This window comes from Silene latifolia, chromosome 7 (assembly GCF_048544455.1).
Source record: "Silene latifolia isolate original U9 population chromosome 7, ASM4854445v1, whole genome shotgun sequence".
Taxonomy (NCBI): Eukaryota; Viridiplantae; Streptophyta; class Magnoliopsida; order Caryophyllales; family Caryophyllaceae; genus Silene; species Silene latifolia.
In genome coordinates, this window is record NC_133532.1 from 114962719 (window position 1) to 114982545 (window position 19827).

The 19827-nt window shown below is 34.3% G+C and overlaps 2 protein-coding genes across 3 annotated transcripts; both read right to left on the minus strand.

Annotated features, from left to right (window-relative positions):
- Positions 1-8210: 8210 nt before the first annotated feature.
- LOC141590563 (uncharacterized) lies at positions 8211-8759 on the minus strand. Its single transcript, XM_074411140.1, has one exon. It carries the CDS (start codon positions 8757-8759, stop codon positions 8211-8213), a length of 549 nt encoding a protein of 182 aa, XP_074267241.1.
- Positions 8676-11930, minus strand: LOC141592607 (uncharacterized). Of its 2 annotated transcripts, XM_074413346.1 has the most exons (5): positions 11245-11930; positions 11024-11141; positions 10617-10716; positions 10354-10528; positions 8676-8759 (listed from the first exon to the last, which is right to left on the minus strand). In XM_074413346.1, the coding sequence occupies exons 1-4, from the start codon at positions 11867-11869 to the stop codon at positions 10385-10387; spliced, it is 987 nt and encodes a 328-aa protein (XP_074269447.1). In that variant the 5' UTR covers positions 11870-11930; the 3' UTR covers positions 8676-8759; positions 10354-10384. The 2 variants fall into 2 exon arrangements, with proteins under 2 accessions (XP_074269447.1, XP_074269446.1); XM_074413345.1 differs by lacking the exon at positions 8676-8759 and having other exon boundaries at positions 10184-10528.
- Positions 11931-19827: the final 7897 nt, after the last annotated feature.

The window sequence follows — 19827 nt, forward strand, 5'->3', positions numbered from 1 at the left end:
CTGATTCTACTAAGCCTGGTTTTGATAAATTTGTTTCTGAATGGATACCGTCATTAACCCTGTTAAGGAAGGTGGTGGCCAGTAGATCAGGTGGTGAGGAGTAGGCGATAGGTTGTAACGGTGCTTGGTGTATGATGGTGGTGATGTACGATGGGGGTGTGATGTGGAAATTGGCGGGGAATTATGTTGGAAGGAGGCGGTGGAGCGGTAAAGGGGATAAGGTAATTTGATATAGGCGGTCATCTCAACCTGATGTAGCAGGTTAAAACTAAGCTGGTGTATTTTGAGAAGATAGTATCCAGAGTTGGGTTTATTGTGAGTTAAACTGAAGTTCGGATTATTATAAGAAGACGACCAATAGTATGGATTATTCTTATGAATTAATCCTTTTTTTTAAACTTGATAAAATATTTTTTAATCTACATTATTTAATTTTATGTAGGTAGTTTTTGAACAATTATAAAGCTTTGTTTAATTTTTTTTTATTTGATGTACTTTGTTATTTATTAGAGTTTAGAAGACAACAAATAAGAGTAAATTATAGTGACTAATCTTTGTTTTTCTATTCACAAGTTATATATGCATAGAAGGGTAGGTGAATGGTTTTTAAACTTAAAACTAGTTTTGAACCTCGTGCAATGCACGGGTCATAGTTCTTATTTTGTATTTAATATTATTTTAAAGGTGCATTCGACAATGTATATTGAAGGGTATTTGAATAAATATTTAACATCCTTAAACGTAGTGATGGTAAAGCCGAAAAACAATATATAATGATACAATGCTTGTTAAAAAGGTGCTACATCCGTCTCAATGAAATATTTACATATACTTTAAACAAAAAGAGTAAGGTAGAAATAAAGATAGGGAAATTACCTTTAATATTATTAAAAGATGAAGTAGTGGTAAAACATACCAAAAAAATTGTAAACTATTGAATGAACACCCTAAAAAGAAAAATGTAAACTATTGGTCGGGACTAAGATAAGCGTATTCTCAATCACTATTTTCTTCCCATTTACTTTTGCGTAGTGTCCAGGGCACCATTTTAACCGGATTTTTCGGGATGTATACGATGTTTGTTTTGCTGAGTTGTCTAACTCAATGCGAGAAGATCATCCATATAATCCCTTGAGGCAACTCGGGCCCAATTCTTGCCTATCCAAACCTGATTAAGATCAAATTAAATTCAAATGATAAGTCATGAAATGGAGGAAGGATTTGAGAACATGTAAGTCTCGATCACGATTAAAGTATAGTTAAAAAGAAGAAAACTATTCTAATCTAGGAAAAATAATAAATGAAGGTAAAAAAAACTATCTAGTGATAGCGAGACAACTTTTAAGAAAACATCCAATTACCCACTTAATTTGGTCAACAGTTAGTGTTGAATTCAAGAATGTAGAAACTCCAATCTACACTTGAAAACACGTTAATGTTATGCTTTGTAGTATTAACTTAAAAGAGTATAATACAACCTGAATATAGGCAAAACACAACGTAATTGACCCCTTTGTAAATTGTTAGAAAAAATGTTTATTCTATAGAATTAAACATAATCTATCTATTAGCGAGTACAATTAAGGTATAAGTTAATAAGTTATCATTGCTATTTGTTCTGAAAATTTCAAAACTCGAGATCTTGTCATGGTACTACCTGAAAGTAATGCGCAGCAAAAAAGGGTTATCCTAAACATTCCTCCTCGATGCCTCCATATGATTCATCTGAAATAAGACAACCCGAAATAAGTAACGATAAGAACATGACATTACGCTATGTCCTAGAATAAAAACTCTTCAACGGATATATGAATATATTTTCATTGCATAACATATTAACAGGAAACCAAAATGTGTATATCAATAATAATATCACGTTCTAGGAATACAAATATACTCCACAATGCAAGAAATGAATGCATTCATGCATATGAACTAATGAAGATAATAATGCAGTAATACATAGAAGAATTTATTAATGGTCACACTCCCATTTATGATTACAAGATGAACAAATTCTTTATGTTTTATAAGAGTACTACATTAAGGCGAAATAAAGGAGCATTGGTATTTGGTTACACTCCCATCTCTAATTACAAGATGGAGTAATGTAATAAGGAAGACAAAGGGGATTAAATCTTAGTTTAAACAAAGTTATGTGAAAAGATGGGGAATATGATTTGTCATTTGCATTTCTTTAATGCACGTACGTTAATTTAATTTACTTCATGTTGTTTTGGGCGTTGGGCATTCATTTGTAGCCTTTCAAATTTCTATTAAATGAAAAAGGTAAAACGTAAAAGTGATTTAATTTTTTTACATTTATATAGTGAATTAATTTGTTCACATTTATATTTGTCCTTAGAACAAAGGAAAATTCGGCTTAATAGGAGATGCCAAGTGACAACATTGGAAGCTACCTTATGCTCATGTAGCGTTAAACCACTACTTTAGTTAGCTTTTTTATATTTTTTTTATAGATAGTATAATTAAGAACCTTGATAATTACATGAATTTAAGTGTCATTAAAAAGGGAAGATGAAAAGTTTAAAATTATTAAGAGACTATAGTCAATATCCTGTGAAATTTATTAGAGGTAAAAAAGACAACAAATAAGGGTAAATTATACCATGCACTCAGGACGCACTATGGTGCATGGTACTTTCTCATTCTTAATGTTTCTTATTTATTTATTATAAGATATGAACTGTTTATTAATTATTACATATATGTGATGTAATATGTTATTTTAAGTAAGCTTAAAAGATAGTATTGATTTTTTTTTTTTCAAAATATATACTTTTTTCGTCAAAAATATATATGATACTATAAGTTTTTTATTTTCCTCTTGAAGAACTTTTTTTTTAATAATGAAGAGGCCAAAAGCATCAATTAAATAACATAAAGGGTCTATTTAATGTCTTCTAACTTTTTCCATGAGAATTAAACATGTTTATGACTAATAGTTATAGTTTGAAAATAATTTTACTCGAGATTTTCTTATTGATGATAAAAGTAAAAAAAAATAAAGAAAAGAGATAACGTCAATCAAGATTCACCCAAAAACAATGACTAAAAATAATTTAATTTGTACATATTTTGCAAATTTAAGCAATTAGGTCTTCTTGTAATTGTGTTCATCTTGCTTTTTTAAGAATTAAGCAATGTCTCCGCAAATTCTTGCGTAAAAGCATGCATTGAGTTATCATTCTTAGCATAACTATTGAGAGCGTAATTATCTTCTTTGTTAAACGTACAAAGACCCAAGAGAGATGATGTAAGAAACAAATGGTTGTTAATAATCACTAATTTATAGGTAAGCCTTCAACCATTGGCCCTTGCATATACTTTATTGTAAAAGAGGGTTTAAGATACATATAAAATAGATAATCAACAACGATGAATGGTTATGGTTTGTAAAACCAATTAAAGACTAAAAATTTTCTTTTTTTTACCCATCTTCAACAAATCAACAAATTTGCAATGGTTGAAAGTTAAATAAAAATGAAATAAGCATAAACAAATCATTACATCTTCTTATTACGGAGTATATGATTAAGAAGTCATGGAATATGAAATACCCTTTCCATGTATGGGACTTTGGATGCACACACTTTGTGTTATTTATATTTATCCTTCTGCAGTGGCATTTTTAGGATTAGAGCAATGGGGGTTCAATTTAACACAATTTTTTTTCGTAAACTAAAAAGACCGTATTTTTCTTATTGATAGTGTGTAGCTATAAGCCTATAATATTGAATTTTCTAAAATTGTTAGGGTAAATTATTTATAAAAAAAAATTATGATATGTATTGATGCATTTGACATTTAGTCATCTTACAAAAACTCATTCTAATACATTAGACGAAATTAACAACGGAAAATACTATTGAAGTTAATAACAAAGAAAATCTATTATAGAAAGTATTAGAACCCTAATTTTAGGAGCAAGAAAAATTAAGGGGAAAAAAGAAGTCATGGATTTCAAACCCAAGATCTCCAATTCTCCACAATATAACAAAGCATGCTTTACCCACTACACCACTTTTCAAGTATATAAATAATGGATTTCTTCAATGTTGAAGTAGGTAATGCTTTGGTGAAGAGATCTGCCAGGTTGTCGCTTGAGCGCACATGTTGAATGTCAATTTTACCCTGTTTCTGCAGGTCATGTGTGAAGAAGAATTTCGGACTGATGTGCTTTGTTCGATCTCCCTTAATAAAGCCTTCTTTAAGTTGTGCAATGCAGGCAGCATTGTCTTCGTATAATACTGTTGATGAGTCTTTAATTGAATGAAGTCCACATGAATCCTGAATATGGTGTATCATAGACCTTAGCTAAAGACATTCGCGACTTGCTTCATGTATTGCCAGTATTTCGGAATGATTTGTAGATGTAGCAGCGATTGTTTGCTTCACTGACCGCCAAGATATAGCTGTATCTCCATAAGTGAACAAATACCCAGTTTGTGATCTTCCCTTGTGTGGGTCAGATAGATAACCTGCATCTCCATATCCAACTAGTTTTGATAGAACTATAAGGATAGAATAAGCCTAAATCAATAGTGCCACTAAGATATTGGAAAAGGTGCTTGACCTCATTCCAATGTCTTTTAGTTGGAGCAGAGCTATATCTTGCTAATAGATTAACTGAAAATGCAATGTCAGGTCTTGTACAATTAGCAAGATACATGAGGGCACCAATTGCACTTAAATATGGTACTTCTGAACCAAGGATTTCTTCACCATTTTCCTTAGGGCGAAAGGGATCCCTATTTACATCGAGTGATCTCACGACCGTTGGTGAACTTAATGGATGTGCTTTGTCCATGTAAAAACGTTTTAGGATCTTTTGTGTATATGCGGATTGGTGTACAAATATTCCATTTAGAGTATGTTCTATTTGTAATCCAAGACAAAATTTTATCTCACCAAGATCTTTCATTTCAAATTCCTTTTTTAAATAAACAGCAGTTTCAGTGAGGTTTTCAAGGGTTCCAATAAGGTTTAGATTATCAACATATACCGCAATTATAGCAAACCCCGAGTTGGATTTCTTAATGAAGACACATGGACAAATAGCATTATTGGTGTATCCTTCTTTTATCAAGTATTCGCTAAGACGTTTATACCACATTCTTCCAGATTGCTTTAGTCCATATAGAGCTTTTTGGAGTTTGATTGAGTACATATTTCGTCCGTTGGACTTATTTGCTTCAGGTACATGAAATCCTTCAGGAATTTTCATATAGATGTCACTATCAAGTGATCCATACAAATAGGTTGTGACTACTTCCATAAGACGCATATTGAGCCTTTCTGAAGCTGCCAAACTAATTAGAAAACGAAATGTAATTGCATCCATTACTGGGGAATAAGTTTCTTCGTAATCAATCCCTGGTCGTTGTGAAAAACCTTGAGCAACTAATCGAGCTTTATATCTCATGATTTCATTTTTTTCGTTGCGTTTTCGTACAAATATACCCACTTGTATCCGACGGGTTTTATACTTTTAGGAGTTTCGACAATTGGACCAAAAACTTTTCTCTTTGTTAATGAGTTAAACTCTGCTTGGATTGCTTCTCTCACTTTGGGCAATCAATTCTATTTTGGCATTCTTCGACGGATTATGGTTCAGGGTCATCAATATGCTCTATGGTATCTAGAGCAATTGTAAAAGCAAACTCATTGTCAAGAATAATTTTATTCCTATCGATTTTTGTTTCGTATCAAAGATAATTTATAGATATTTCATTGCTTTGGGGTACATTTTCCTCTTGAGGTGCAATTTGTTTATTCGCAATTGGTTGTTCAATCAAATTTTCAGACATATCGTCTTTTTCCGAAATGACGACTCCTGTTTTCTTTTTTCGCGGAACTGAATCTTTTGCACCAAGAGGTCGACCACGCTTTAAACGTGGCTTAGAGTTATTTATATTATCATTATCTCCTTGTGGGATACGTACTTTTGCCGGAGCATTTGCAGCATGTATATGCGATTTTGTTACCCTTCCTGTATCGGTAAATGTATCAGGCATTTTGTTTGCAATATTCTGCAAATGTATGATCTTTTGAACTTCAAGCTCACATTGCTTTGTACGAGGATCAAAATGGGCTAATGTTGGTGTATTCCATGAAATTTCACGATGTTCCTCAAACTTTAGTTTTTCTCCCCCTAACGACGGGAAATTTGACTCATCGAATTTGCAATCAGCAAACCTTGCATTAAAAACATTTCCTGTTAGGGGATCTAAGTATCTAATGATGGATGGAGAATCATATCCAACATATATATCGAGTTTACGTTGAGGACCCATTTTTGCTCTCTGTGGTGGAGCTATTGGGACATACATTGCACAACCAAAAGTTCTAAGATGAGATACATTTGGTTGATGCCCAAGTACAAGTTGTACGGGAGAGTGTTGTTGATAGCTGGTTGGTCTTATACGTACTAGTGATGCAGCATGTAATATTGCATGACCCCATGTTGAGAATGGTAACTTCGACCTTAAAATTAACGGCCGGGCAATCAATTGCAATCGTTTTATAAAACTTTCCGCCATACCATTCTGAGTGTGCACGTGGGCAACAGGGTGTTCAATATCAATACCTATTGACATGCAATATTCATCAAATGTTTTAGATGTAAATTCACCAGCATTGTCAAGACGAATAGATTTGATACTAAAATCTGGAAATTGAGTTCGTAGTCTAATAATTTGTGCAAGAAGTCTTGCAAATGCAACAGTACAAGTTGAAAGTAGACAAACATGAGACCACCTTGTTGAAGCATCAATTAGAACCATAAAATAGCGGAATAGTCCACTGCTGGGGTGAATAGGTCCACATATATCGCCATGAATTCGTTGTAGAAAATTACGAGATTCAACACCAACTTTCGTTAAAGATGGTCTGATTATTAATTTTCCTTGATAACAAGCATCACATGGACAATCGTCGGTGGATAAGATTTTCAAATTCTTTAAGGGATATCCATGCGAATTTTCTACAATTCGACGTATCATTGTCTTTCCAGGGTGACCTAATCGGTCATGCCAAATTTTAAAAATATTGGAATCAAGAGTTTTTGAATGTTTCACAACATGTGATTCAATTAGGGTAGTATGGTATAATCCTGACTAATAATTTTTTATTTCCCGAGATAATTTTAGTAATACATAGGTACTCTATATTAGCCTCAGTTGTTGTCTCAAGATGATATCCATTAAGACGGATATCTTTAAAACTCAATAAATTTCGCTCAGACCTTTTCGAGAATAAGGCCTCATGAATATGGATTTTTGTACCATTTGGTAACATGAGAGATGCTTTTCCATACCCCTCAATTATGTTTGTTGTCCTTGATATAGTATTGACATTAGCTGTGGATAATGTTAAATGGGAGAAGAATTGTTTATCACGGAGAATTGTATGTGTTGTTGCACTGTCTACGAGACAAATATCTTCGCCATTTGCTATTAACTTTTTACTAGCAACATCCATCATCCTTTAAAAAGAAAGAAAATGAATGAATGAATAATGATAATAATAAAAAAGAGGGGGGGAAAACTAGAAGATGAGGTAATGAATTGTGGAAGAAAATCAAAATTCATTACTAAGGAGAACAACAAATTAACTCACTAGGTGAAATTAATTGTCCAAAAGATAAAACAAAAACAACAAACAAAAAAAAAAACAATTCATCCTAGACCAAGACAAACATGGTCATTTATTGAAAATAGCATTAAGTTCTAGTAAATAGGCTTAGACATCACCAATGAAATATCAATGTTATCAAATTCGCTATGATTTGCTGTAGCCTTGAAATCAGGAAGATCAAAATGGGCATTTTCATTTGGCACTTTAAACTGAGCAAAATTGGTTTCAAAATGGGCATTTTCATTTGGCACTTTAAACTGAGCAAAATTGGTTTCAACATTTTTTGCTTGAACCGAAGCCTTATAGAGATCGACAAGATATTTTGGAGTACGACAAACGTTTGCCCAATGCCCTTGTGAGCCACATCGATGACATATAGTTTCATTTTTCTTCCCCTTCTTTTGATAGGAATTAGGACCAACCATCTTTTTGTTAATGAATTTTTTAGGGCCTAACCCATGTTCATGCCTTTTCCCACCACTTTGAGCAACATTAGCATTTGCTTCAATAATAGGAATAGGCGATGAGCCTTTCGGATGAGTTTGGTGATTTTACATTAGTAACTCGTTCTGCTCAGCAACCAATAGACAAGAGATGAGCTCAGAATACTTTTTGAATTGACGCTCTCTATATTGTTGTTGGAGAACCAAGTTTGAAGCATGAAAAGTTGAATAAGTTTTCTCCAAAAGATCGGATTCAGTGATAGTTTCTCCGCATAATTTCAAACGAGAAACAATTTGGAAAAGTGCTGAATTATATTCAATGACACTTTTGAAATCTTGTAGACGAAGATGCATCCATTCGTACCTTGCACGTGGAAGGATAACCGATTTTTGATGGTCAAAACGACCTTTTAATTCCATCCAAAGAGTATACGGATCTTTCAGTGTTAGATATTGTTCCTTTAGAGATTCGTCAAGATGACGACGAAGGAAAATCAATGCCTTAGAACGATCCTCAAGGGATGCATCGTTTCCTTCAACAATGGTGTTACCGAGAGAGTCGGCCTTGAGGTGGATTTCAGCATCCAAAATCCATGACAAATAGTTCTTGCCCGATATGTCAAGAGCCAAAATTTCCAACTTTGAAAGGTTCGACATCTAGTAAAGTTAGGAGAAGTATGTTAATGTAGGAAAAACTAATTTAACATTTGATAAACTAAGAAAAAGCAAATAATATCTTTAATAATGGACATTTACGTACTAGAATTGATAGGATATTAGAGAAAAACGAAAACGGCGGAGTATATTTTAATAACCAAAATGCGTAGTGCTTCCCACCCAACATACTAGTAGATAATGTCAGATACAATGAAAAGCATTTTATACACACATGTAATGCACCGGGTATAGATATGTGAGAAAGAAAAGTATTTTACTAAAAACATTTTTGTCTTAGTTTCGAAATAGCACATTAACATATCGCTGTGAAGTCAATCTCCACCATATTTCTATTAATTATGATTAAAACAATGTATACCCAAGAATTTAAGAGTCATTAAGACAATATTTGTGATATATGAGACATAATTAAGCAAGATTTACGTCGTCATATAATAAGAAGGAAATATATTCCTTTATTCTAGCAGTGTAATTTTGGCAATCAAGATATTAAGACACATTTGAGATGATGTCATAGGTAAGGAAAAAAAAACGAAATGTGTATAATAAAATTAAATAAAATCATTACGATGACTACAAAGTCTTATTGTAAAAGAGTGACCGTCTCACATTAATGATAGGAGATTATCCATGTTATATTAATAGGATATAAACTCAAATTATATTGATATGAGTTAATCTCACATTATATTGATAGGGGATCGTCTCATTTCATATTAATAGAGACAAAAGAAAGTTCATCGTAGCCAAAAAATAAAATAAAAATAATAATAATAAAAGGGAAAAAGGAAATTTAAATTAGCGGAATCATATGATATTGGATCGAAATGTGTTGATATTATAATATGTACACGTGGTGATCCAAAATATTGAACAAGCCTAAGTGATGCTTGTTGATTCCAAATTTCCAACACAAAATTGATATCATACGTGAAAAAGATAATGAAATGGACAATAAGAAAGACAAATTACAGGTGTAATGATAGAAAAATACGAGGAAAAAAAATGTAAAAAGAAAAAATCAATTACCGCTCAAAAGCTTAGAGCTACGTGCTGATAACGTGTTATAGATTAATGAGAGAGAGAATGTATTTCTTATTGAATGTGTAATGAACAAATGACACAGCCTCTATATTATAAATATAGAGGCTGGCATACAATGACATCTAACTTATAAGTAAGGAAATATTTTCCCTACTATACTTCTTATTTTTTACTACATTTACAACATTAAATATTTTATTAATGATATGATATTATTTGAGAAGAACTTGACTCATTCTACGTATCAAACTGAACAGTGAATCACTAATTTTGTTTTCGCAAAATAAATGAGTCGATTTAAATTGAACTACCACGACCACAACAAACTTGTTAGTTGAACAAAATTACACACACCATAATAGCACAGGCCAGCACATAAAGATTGCAAAAACGTGAACACAACAGCACTCATTCAAGCAGAACACAGACAGAATCATGTTATCGAATTACCTTTTACACGATATTAAATCGACTCATTTACATAGTACAACGTCACATTTTCCATAACATAATTTTCCAAAATACATACCTAAAATCAACCTAAGGAAAGCTTCTTCTTTCTATTTTTGATAGGTTTTTTCCCATGTTCTTTCAGAACTGTCTTTCTCTTTTTGATAGGTTTTTTTCCCTACTTCTTTCTCGTTTTCTCCCAAAAGAGGACGCTTCAATACAATGTCAAAATCAAAGAGCTCATGCGAACCATCCTACAAATATAACGGTATAAAGTCAAATTAACGATCGGATGAACTATAACCAAAAAGTAGAAAAAAAAAAGAAAAACAGAATAAGTACCTTTCGAATTGAACAACAGCACAATGTATTCAAAGCGACTAAAAAATCATCCTGAACTTCATATTCAACTGAAACAGTGTCAAGTTGAATATTAAAAAACCTGTTGAGAGAGAAAGAACAATAAACAATAAACAATAAACAATAAACAATAAAAGATGATGCTTGAAATTTCAAGCAAGGTAAAGTCAATGTCTTAATTAATACTCCCACCGTCCCGGTCAATTGTTGTCATTTGGTTTTGACACAAATACCAAGGAAAGAGGAATGAACCAATTACTAGATGACAAGTGAGTGAGAATGATCAAATTGTTCATCAAGTTCATTCTTAAAATAGAAATGACAACAAATGACTGAGACGCCCCAATATGGAAAAGGACAACAAATCATCGGAACAGAGAGAGTAATACCTAACAATTCCAAAAGAGGAGAAAAACTGAAGTAAGTGAGTGGATTTGTTGGAGGTTGATGGAAACGCTGGTACAAGTCCGTACACTACTATCACAGGCCTTCTATGATCCATATAGCCTAAAATCAATCAGTGAGTTAGTTATTATATATATTATATATTATGAAATCAAATGCAAAAATGGAAGAAAAGAAATTAATCGTAATCGTATCGTAATCTAACCAGGATAAGAAGCATCAAAATCATGAACGAGACTAATGGGATCATCAGGAGGAGGTGAATCAACGAGGTCGTAAACGAGGTTGGGGTCGGGGCGATTCCCGTAAAAAACTGTTAGAGGATTGAGGTTTTGTCGGAGTAAAAATTGACGAGCAATGGCAATCTTGGAGTAAATAGGGAGCGAATTATCCAGGAGAGGAATAAAACTCAGATCACGAACATAAACCGCAATCGTTTTACAGTAGTCATCTGACTTGACATCGTCAAGGTCGATGAAAACGGGTTTTTTGGAATATTCAGGCCAAATTAACAACATACGAAGTGTAGAAGCCAACTCCAATGGATCTAAGATTGGACCCGACTTCCGATTGTAAAACAACCTAACCCGCGGACATAGGATCATAAAAAAAACATCATCATCATCGTCTTCAATCTTGATCGCTATTTCTGATATCGATTCGTTATTGCTCTCTTTTACGGCCGTCTTCCTCTGCTCATCCCATTTTATAAGTTTCCCTGCTATTTCATCAGCTTCCCGTACGTAGGGATTCACCCCTTCTACCTTGTTACGATAATGTAGCGCCATTTTTTCTTCTACCTCCATCAATTGTAGGAGATAAGGATTCATACTCTCTATCTTTTAGGGTTAGGGTTAGGGTTTGCGATTTTTTTTTTGATGATACGCAATTAAAAGCTTCTCGGTCGGTCGCATTTTATAGGAGTGGTGTTTTACCGGTTTGGAATTAGGGTTGACCACAAAATATCTGATCCGAATTTTTTTCGAATCCAAAAAAAATAATCCGAATATATGCATACTATTTAAATTGAATATCTGATCCGTTTTGTTTCTAAATAAACTGGATCGGATGTGGATTGTGATTTTCTTAAAACCGGATATCCGGATCCGATCCGAATTTTAAAAATTTATATAGAAAAAAAAAAAATAAAACTTTATGTTTAATTTATGCGGTTTTCTGACTAGTTTTAAAATTTATAATAAAGATTTGTAATTTATGCAATTAAGACTTGTAATTTATGCGATCGAGAAATGTAATTTATGCGATCAAGACTTTGTAATTTATGCGATCAAAGACGTTGCCTTTTTTAGTAGGTTGCAAAATACGAAATGAACCAAAATTGGCTTCTGTTTTAGTCTGCCAATAGCCCAATACCACCAGCCTCAGTGGAATTTTTACTGTACATTTAAATCCGGATTGAATTTGGCTTCCGAAATCTGGATCTCTGAATTTTCGGATTCCAGATTTTCGGATAACCAAATTATTTGGATTGGATGTGGATCATGAAAAACGATAATTTTAAATTTGGATATCCGATCAGGTTTTGAAATCCGGATCGGATATCTGGTTTTGCTCACCCCTATTTGGAATCACACAATCCCAAACCAACCGTCCTTACCCAAAATGAGAATAGCCCATCATAATTCATAAATAACACAAATTTTCATTTGTGACTGGTATATTCGTCACAAGCTTGTGATGGGTCAAGTAGTACCCATGTGGTTAGATAAGACAAAAACAGAATGTCTAGGGAGTAGTAATCTATTTTGTCTTATCCACCCACATGGGTATTATTTGATTTGTCACAAACTTGTCATCCGTCACAAGAGAGACTTGCTGCATAAATAACATCTACTCCCTCCACAAACATATTTTCACCTCATTGGCTTTAATATGGTCTCTAAGACGACACTTTGACCGTGTTTTTCGAAGTCTATATGTTATTTTTTTTCTTGAAATTTTTTTTCGTGAAAAATGTCATGAAAATAAGTGTAAATGTTTTTGTTTTATGATCTAATAATTTTTATTCTCCAACTTATTTACGGAAAGTTCCCGAACTTTAACCTTCCAAAAGCAAATGGGGTGAAAATAGATTTGTGGAGGGAGTAATTTTTTTGTATCGATTGATGAAAACACCCTTTAATGTTACACTTTAAAACTTAACACCTTATGAAAAGTTTTTCAAAACTTAATACATTAATGTGCATTTTCATTCACTTTCTGCTACATTTAGTGGATTTAGGACAAAAAAATGAAATATTCTGACCATTTTTAAAAGACATGACGACGTATTTATGATGCACTCTCTTCACATTTTCAACCTCTTCCCTTCACTCTTATAAATACAAGTCACGGTTGATGATCCACAGTCGGAGCTGCTTTTGCACCATGCTTGCACTGGTATTTCGAAACTCTATCTTGCTTTACGTATAATTTGCTCTCCCCAGGTTTTCCAGTCGGCTCAGCTTCCCTTTTATGTGGCACTCCGTTCTAGCCTGGAGCGCATTGTCACTGCGTCCGGGCCTGGTTTTGGAGACTGGCAGTGACGCCTTGCTACCTTGCCCTTTCATTTTGGGGGGCTTAGTGTCTATGCTGTTGGGGATGTTATTCATTATACCTAAATAAAAAACAGAAATAACATAAAAATTTAACTACTCATCCAATTTCTCGTAGGAGTAATGGCAATATGACGGAAGTTTGTCAAAAGGTATTTTGGGCAAGAAAAAGGTAAACATAAGGGTACCATATGTAGAAACTTAAAAATAAAGGGTATCATGCGTAATCTGCCAAAATTCAAGGGTGGGAAATTTTCGTTTATTCAATTTCAGTTTTAATTCCTCTATCCTCACTTCCCTCTCGTACAATCTACATATCTCATATCTTTTACTTCTTCCTCCGTTAATGCTCCATCGTATCATTTTGCACACTTTCTTGATTTTTTATTCTCACTAGTTGTTGCACCGCGCGATGCCCCAATTTGGTGCAATTCTAATCGGAAATAAGTCGGTGGAAAATAGTTGCCTTGATCGGTAAAAAACACGTCATTTGAAACACTCAAGTAGATAAATATTCAAAATTGCATTCCTGACCTAAAAAGATCGAGACAATGGTTCTTCCCAATACAGGATTACTCCGTTGTGTTTTGTACAAAAGAACAGGTATACTACAAACTATTGTGTGAAACACTAAAGTATAACAAAGAGCTTATGAACAACTATCATGAACTTATTACACAGACTAAGCTTCATGTTTCAGAAATCCAAGAAATTTGGATTGAACAACTTATCATGCATCATTAAGAGCACCTTCATTAATTGACTATAACAAAACCTAATTGAATCAAAGTTGGCTGGTGTGAGTGGTAAAAGCTCTCATCTCTTAAACAAGTGGTCAGGGTTCGATTCCTGACTTTTCAACAACAACAACATCAGAGCCTTAATCCCAAAATGATTTGGGGTCGACTAACATGAATCATCCTTTCGAACCGTCCATGGGTGAACGCACGCCTCAAAATGCGAATAAAAAGGGATAATGAAAAACAAAAAGGAAGAACGAAAATGTAATGGAAAGTCAAGGTTAACTTAGGAGTTTTAAAATCGAATTCCGGATTTCTTTTATAAAAACTTAAAATTTAAATCGAGAGAAAAGATTAAAACGATTTTTAAAAATCGAAATAGAATTAAGGATTCGGAATGAACCAAGTAAAATCTATAAGAAAGTAGTTGGTAAAAAAGTGTAATAAAGGAGAGAAGAATAAATAATTTAATTTCTTTAAATTAAATAAAAAAAACACTAAATATGTAAAAAAACATCAAATACTAAAAATCCACATGTATTCTTTCCCTCCATTGTGCCCTCTCCGTCACCATACTCTCTTCAAGCCCCAAAAATCTCATATCGTGCTCTATCACTCTCAACCATGTCTTTCTCGGTCTTCCTCTACCTTTAGGGACCTTTCTGTTCTCTAAGTCTCCAGCCTCCTAACTGGTGCGTCCATAGGTCTCCTTCTCACATGGTCAAACCATCTTAGTCGGTTTTCCATCATCTTGGCGCCACTTTTACCTTTTCCCTAATCACCTCATTCCTTAACCGATCTTTCCTTGTATGTCCCGCACATCCACCTCAACATGCGCATCTCCGCCACACTCATCTTTTGAATGTGACAATGTTTCACGGCCCGACACTCGGAACCGTAAAGTAAGGCAGGCCTAATTGTCGTGCGATAAAATTTTCCCTTTAATCTTTGGGGCATATCTTTATCGCATAGAAATTTTGAAGCACTCTTCCATTTCAACCATCCCGCTTTAATTCTGTGAGCCACATCTCCATCTAACTCCCCATCTTTTTGAATAATAGATCCTAGATATCTGAAGAAATCAGACCCCTCAACAACATTCCCATCAAAAATAATACTCCCCGCCTCTGTCGATCTCAACCCCGCCACCTTAGTGATCGAACTGACACCTCAAATACTCTAAACCCACGATCTCTACACTACAAGAATTTCAGTCTCGGGCGACGGAAATAGGCTACTGAATAGCATGGTCGCCAATTTGGCGACCGAAAAAAATTTCGGGCGACGAAATTTAGTCGCCAAATTGGCGACAGCTGGTCCCGTACAACAATTAGAATTGGCGACCGAAATTTCAAGACGGGCGACCGATTTTCCGTCGCCAATTGTGTGGACCCAATTAAAATAGAGTTCTCACCTCCCCCAGTCATCACCTTCTTATTCTACAAAAAAAAAAAAAAAAAAATCCCTTTACTCTCCTTCTATACGCTTTTCAAACTTCATCATCCTCCTACCTTTGTTACTTCATTTTTTTTTATTAAAACAAAATCAAAGATTAAGATTCACCAAAAATTCAAAATTAAGCTTCCCCAATAACAAAACCCAAAATATTCAAAGAGCTCTCAACATATATGTAGTTAAAACAAGATTAGATTTCCCCAAATTTTCAGTTTTACTACATATTTCGGATTTCATCTTATTTATATCCATGTTTGAATAATTATAAAGGTATTGTTTCTAATTTTTCCTCTCAAATTCAAATTTACAGATTCTTGTATTTAAATTTTGGTGTTAAAAGATACATGCATTTCAATTTCTATTTAGATCTGGACTTGATTTAGCCGAAAAGGAGAGGAGAAGTAGAGGAAGACGAATTTTAGGTGTTTTTATGGCTTTTGAAGCATGTTAATGTAATTGTAAATTGATTTTAATGTTATTTTTTTTTTATGTAAATTGATTTTTTGATGTAAATTGATTGTAATGTAAAGTTGTATTGAGATTAGCAATCTGAATGTAAATGTAAATTGATTTAGCCGAGCCTTTTTTTTTTATCAGTAGTTTTTTATTTTTTATTTTTGCAGATTTCTAGCTTTTTTTTTTTATTTTTTTGATGCCAAAATTGGCGACGGAAAAGTAGTCAAATAGCGACCGACTCCGGTCGCCAAAATGGCGACGGATGACGTGGCAGTCGCCAAATGGCGACAAAATGGTGACAGAAATCGGTCGCCAATTTAGCGACGAAATTTATGTGTCAGTCGCCAAATTGGCGACGGAAATCGGTCGCCCGAGTCTATTTAGGCGACGAAGCCTTGCGACTACTGCATGGCGACTGTTTTCGGTCGCTAATCTACTTTTAGCGACTAAAATCGGTCGCCTATTTTGGTCGCCCGAGACCGGAATTCTTGTAGTGCTAAAGTCTGCCTCCACAATTCAAACTTTCTCTCCACCTCCTGTTTTGTCTCATCAATCAACACATCATACACAAAGGGATGTCGTCCTGAATATCTTGACTCTTGCGAATGAAAAAGGCAAACTTAGGAGGGGTTAACCCATTAAATTAACTTCAGTACTCCGAAGGAGATTGCCCCAACTGTCGGTAGGGGATAGTCCTCGTCAAAAAAAAAAAAAAAAAAAAAAAACTAATTGCAAAAAAAGGCTAGTTGAAGACATGGTCAGCATTCCTGCATCACTATTGTCCATCCAATGACGACCTTTAGGGCGTTCACACTTTGCTCCACAATCTATATTCAGTACTACTGAAGACACGTATCATCTCTTACCTTCCTTGCAATTCCTCTACAATCAACCGGCCACCTCCCGCATAGTTCATTTAAAATAGGAGCAGCAAACATATATATTCAGTTCACCCTAAATGAAAACTATGAACATAAACTAATAATTTAAGTAAAGCCTTATCGCTACAGGGCAATGCAAATAATTTTAAAATGAATCAAATGGAATGCAAATTAAGTTTTTCTGATAGTCAGGTAAATTAACACGAAAGTATTAGCAATAAAAAACTGGTTTTAAACTTAAGTTTCATTAAACTATAATTACCAATATGTTTCTACATCATCAAAATTGTCGCCCATGTTGTCTTGACGTTGTCGTTTCCGCCCAAATATTGATGCACCTGGTTGATTAACCATTTACTCCGGATCAACGGTCTCACCATGTTTTTGTTCAAGTGAACACAAGCGAAACCAAATGAATAAAATAATAATAACAGACCCGGGAAATGTGACTGAACACACAATGACAGTAACAATATGCATAAATAGCTCTTAAATTTTGCAAATCAATGATACAACTTTTCAATTTATATCTAAATTAGTTGTGAAAGTATAAAGTTCAAAACTTCAAGATAGTGTCTAGATTTAGACAACTAATTACGACGGACTAAAGTTTCGACACTTGCAAATCTTGGGTAAGTTAAATTTTACTGGCAAAGACGACCAAATACAAAAATTATGATCTACCTCTCATTTTCTCAGCAATTAAAGAAGCGGAAGGATTTTGGAAATGAAGAACCATTGCATATTCTGTTTGATCTATAAAAGGTATATGCAACGGTTTGGTAATCAAACTAAATTTTACTCTAGAGTGTCAAGGGCCTAATTCTCAATCATAAATTATACTATGATATGATACCCTAATATGGTGGGACAACATAAAAGTGACCATTTTATGATAAAAATTTAGTTTTGATATTAAAATTTACCACTATTTTGTTATTAACAGTGACTACTTTAAAAAAAAAATTACACAAAATGTTCACTATTTTTATAAATTGGTCACTTTTTGTAATACTCCGTATTTATAAGTCTTTGGGTACTCTATCGAGTAGGCCTTACTCTGTCGAGTAAGGGTAAGTTGCGAAATAAAATAGTTTCTGACCTGTTGGGTACTCGATCGAGTAGCTGGGGCACTCGATCGAGTAGGGGGGTACTCGATCGAGTGTCCGGTTTTACGGGGAGTTTTTCTCGGGTTTTGTTAATTATGCGATTAAGGTATTTAAACATAATCGTCATTGTTTTAAATCACTTTTGCAAAACCTAAAACCCTGTTTAAGAGAGAAAGCAGTCAGTTCATCTTCCTAATCGCATTCTTAGCAATCCCGGAGTTCAGACGGTCAGTTCTTGTCGTTGTTTATATCGTTGGATTCCTTGCGTCGAGGGTAAGATCTACGTACCCTTTTTATTGTATTTCCTTTGATTTGGTTAAACCCTAATTTTGGGATTTGGGGTTTTTATGATTTGTTAAGGTTAGATTGTGATTATGTGATTATGTGATTATGTGATAGGAGAAGGATTTGTAAAGGAGAGGTTTTGAGACAATTTTGCTAGATCGTCCGATAATTGTGTTGCTTTCCGTGCAGGATTTCTACTCGATTAGTCCCATAATGGGATATTGGTGATGTCTTTGTAGTTAGTTGTTTGATATGATGATTGTGATTGTGATTGTGATTGTGATTGGTTGTCTATGGCTCTCGAGATGCGTTTCTACCGAGAGTGGGGTCACTTGCGGGAGTGACTTCACGCCCTAGTTTCGCCTCCGTGGAACCCGCCACGGGAGGGGATGTGCACATTAATGGGACGGGGTTATCGCTCGGTATGATGAGCGGGGCTTAGGTGGGAACGGTTGCGGTCCCCCACGGGCAGTGGTGGTCCAAAGGATGGACGTCAAGATTGAGATGATGGGAGTTGGTGGTGTGTGTGTGTGTGTGATTCAAATTGTCCGTTTATCTTATTATTGTTATCTATGTTGATTGTGTGATTAATCGACCCGTTTAAATGTTTTAAAACTGTGGTGATCCATTCGGGGATGGTGAGCAGTTTTAGCAGGTGTATATCTTGGATACGCGTGGGATCTAGTCTGGGATGGAGTCATCACATGTCAGAGTCTTTAGTCTTCCGCTGTGTTTATTGGAACAGTTCCTTTCAGTTGGTTTATAGTTTGAGAACAGTTGTATTTTGCTTACAGTTGGTTTTGTAATGTAATCACTTAAACTTATTTAATTAAGTATGTTTCTTCATTGTCTTATGATTATCATGCCTCGGGTAACCGAGATGGTGGCATCCTTATACCTGAGTGGTCCTGGTAAAGCACTTGGAGTATGGGGGTGTTACACTTTTTGTCAGTCTACATTCTACTTACATTGATAAAAATGACCAATTTCTTGTTTCTTATAAATAATAAAACACAAAACATAAATATCTTTTTTAATTTCCCGTCTAAATACTCACCTCATACTAAACACAATTTTACCAAAATCCATTAGCCAACTAATCAAATGGCCCACAATGATCATCAAATTTATTATATCCACTAACTTGCTGTACGTTATATTTTTTTAGCTTGCAGAATTGGCCCAAATGTGTCTAGTAGAATGCAAAATTAATGGCCCAATTAGAAGTTAATACAGTATAGTTTAGGCGGAAAAAAAATGTAGAATCACCTATCTATCTATCTATATCTATATCTATCTATCTATCT

Excerpts from the sequence above, each read along its gene's own strand:
- LOC141590563 (XM_074411140.1), bottom strand. The coding sequence starts at position 8,759 with ATGTCGAACCTTTCAAAGTTGGAAATTTTGGCTCTTGACATATCGGGC.
- LOC141592607 (XM_074413346.1), bottom strand. The coding sequence starts at position 11,869 with ATGAATCCTTATCTCCTACAATTGATGGAGGTAGAAGAAAAAATGGCG. Across the intron at positions 11,142-11,244 it reads TTTTGATGCTTCTTATCCTG|GCTATATGGATCATAGAAGG; the intron begins GTTAGATTACGA and ends GATTGATTTTAG. Across the intron at positions 10,529-10,616 it reads GCTGTTGTTCAATTCGAAAG|GATGGTTCGCATGAGCTCTT; the intron begins GTACTTATTCTG and ends TTATATTTGTAG.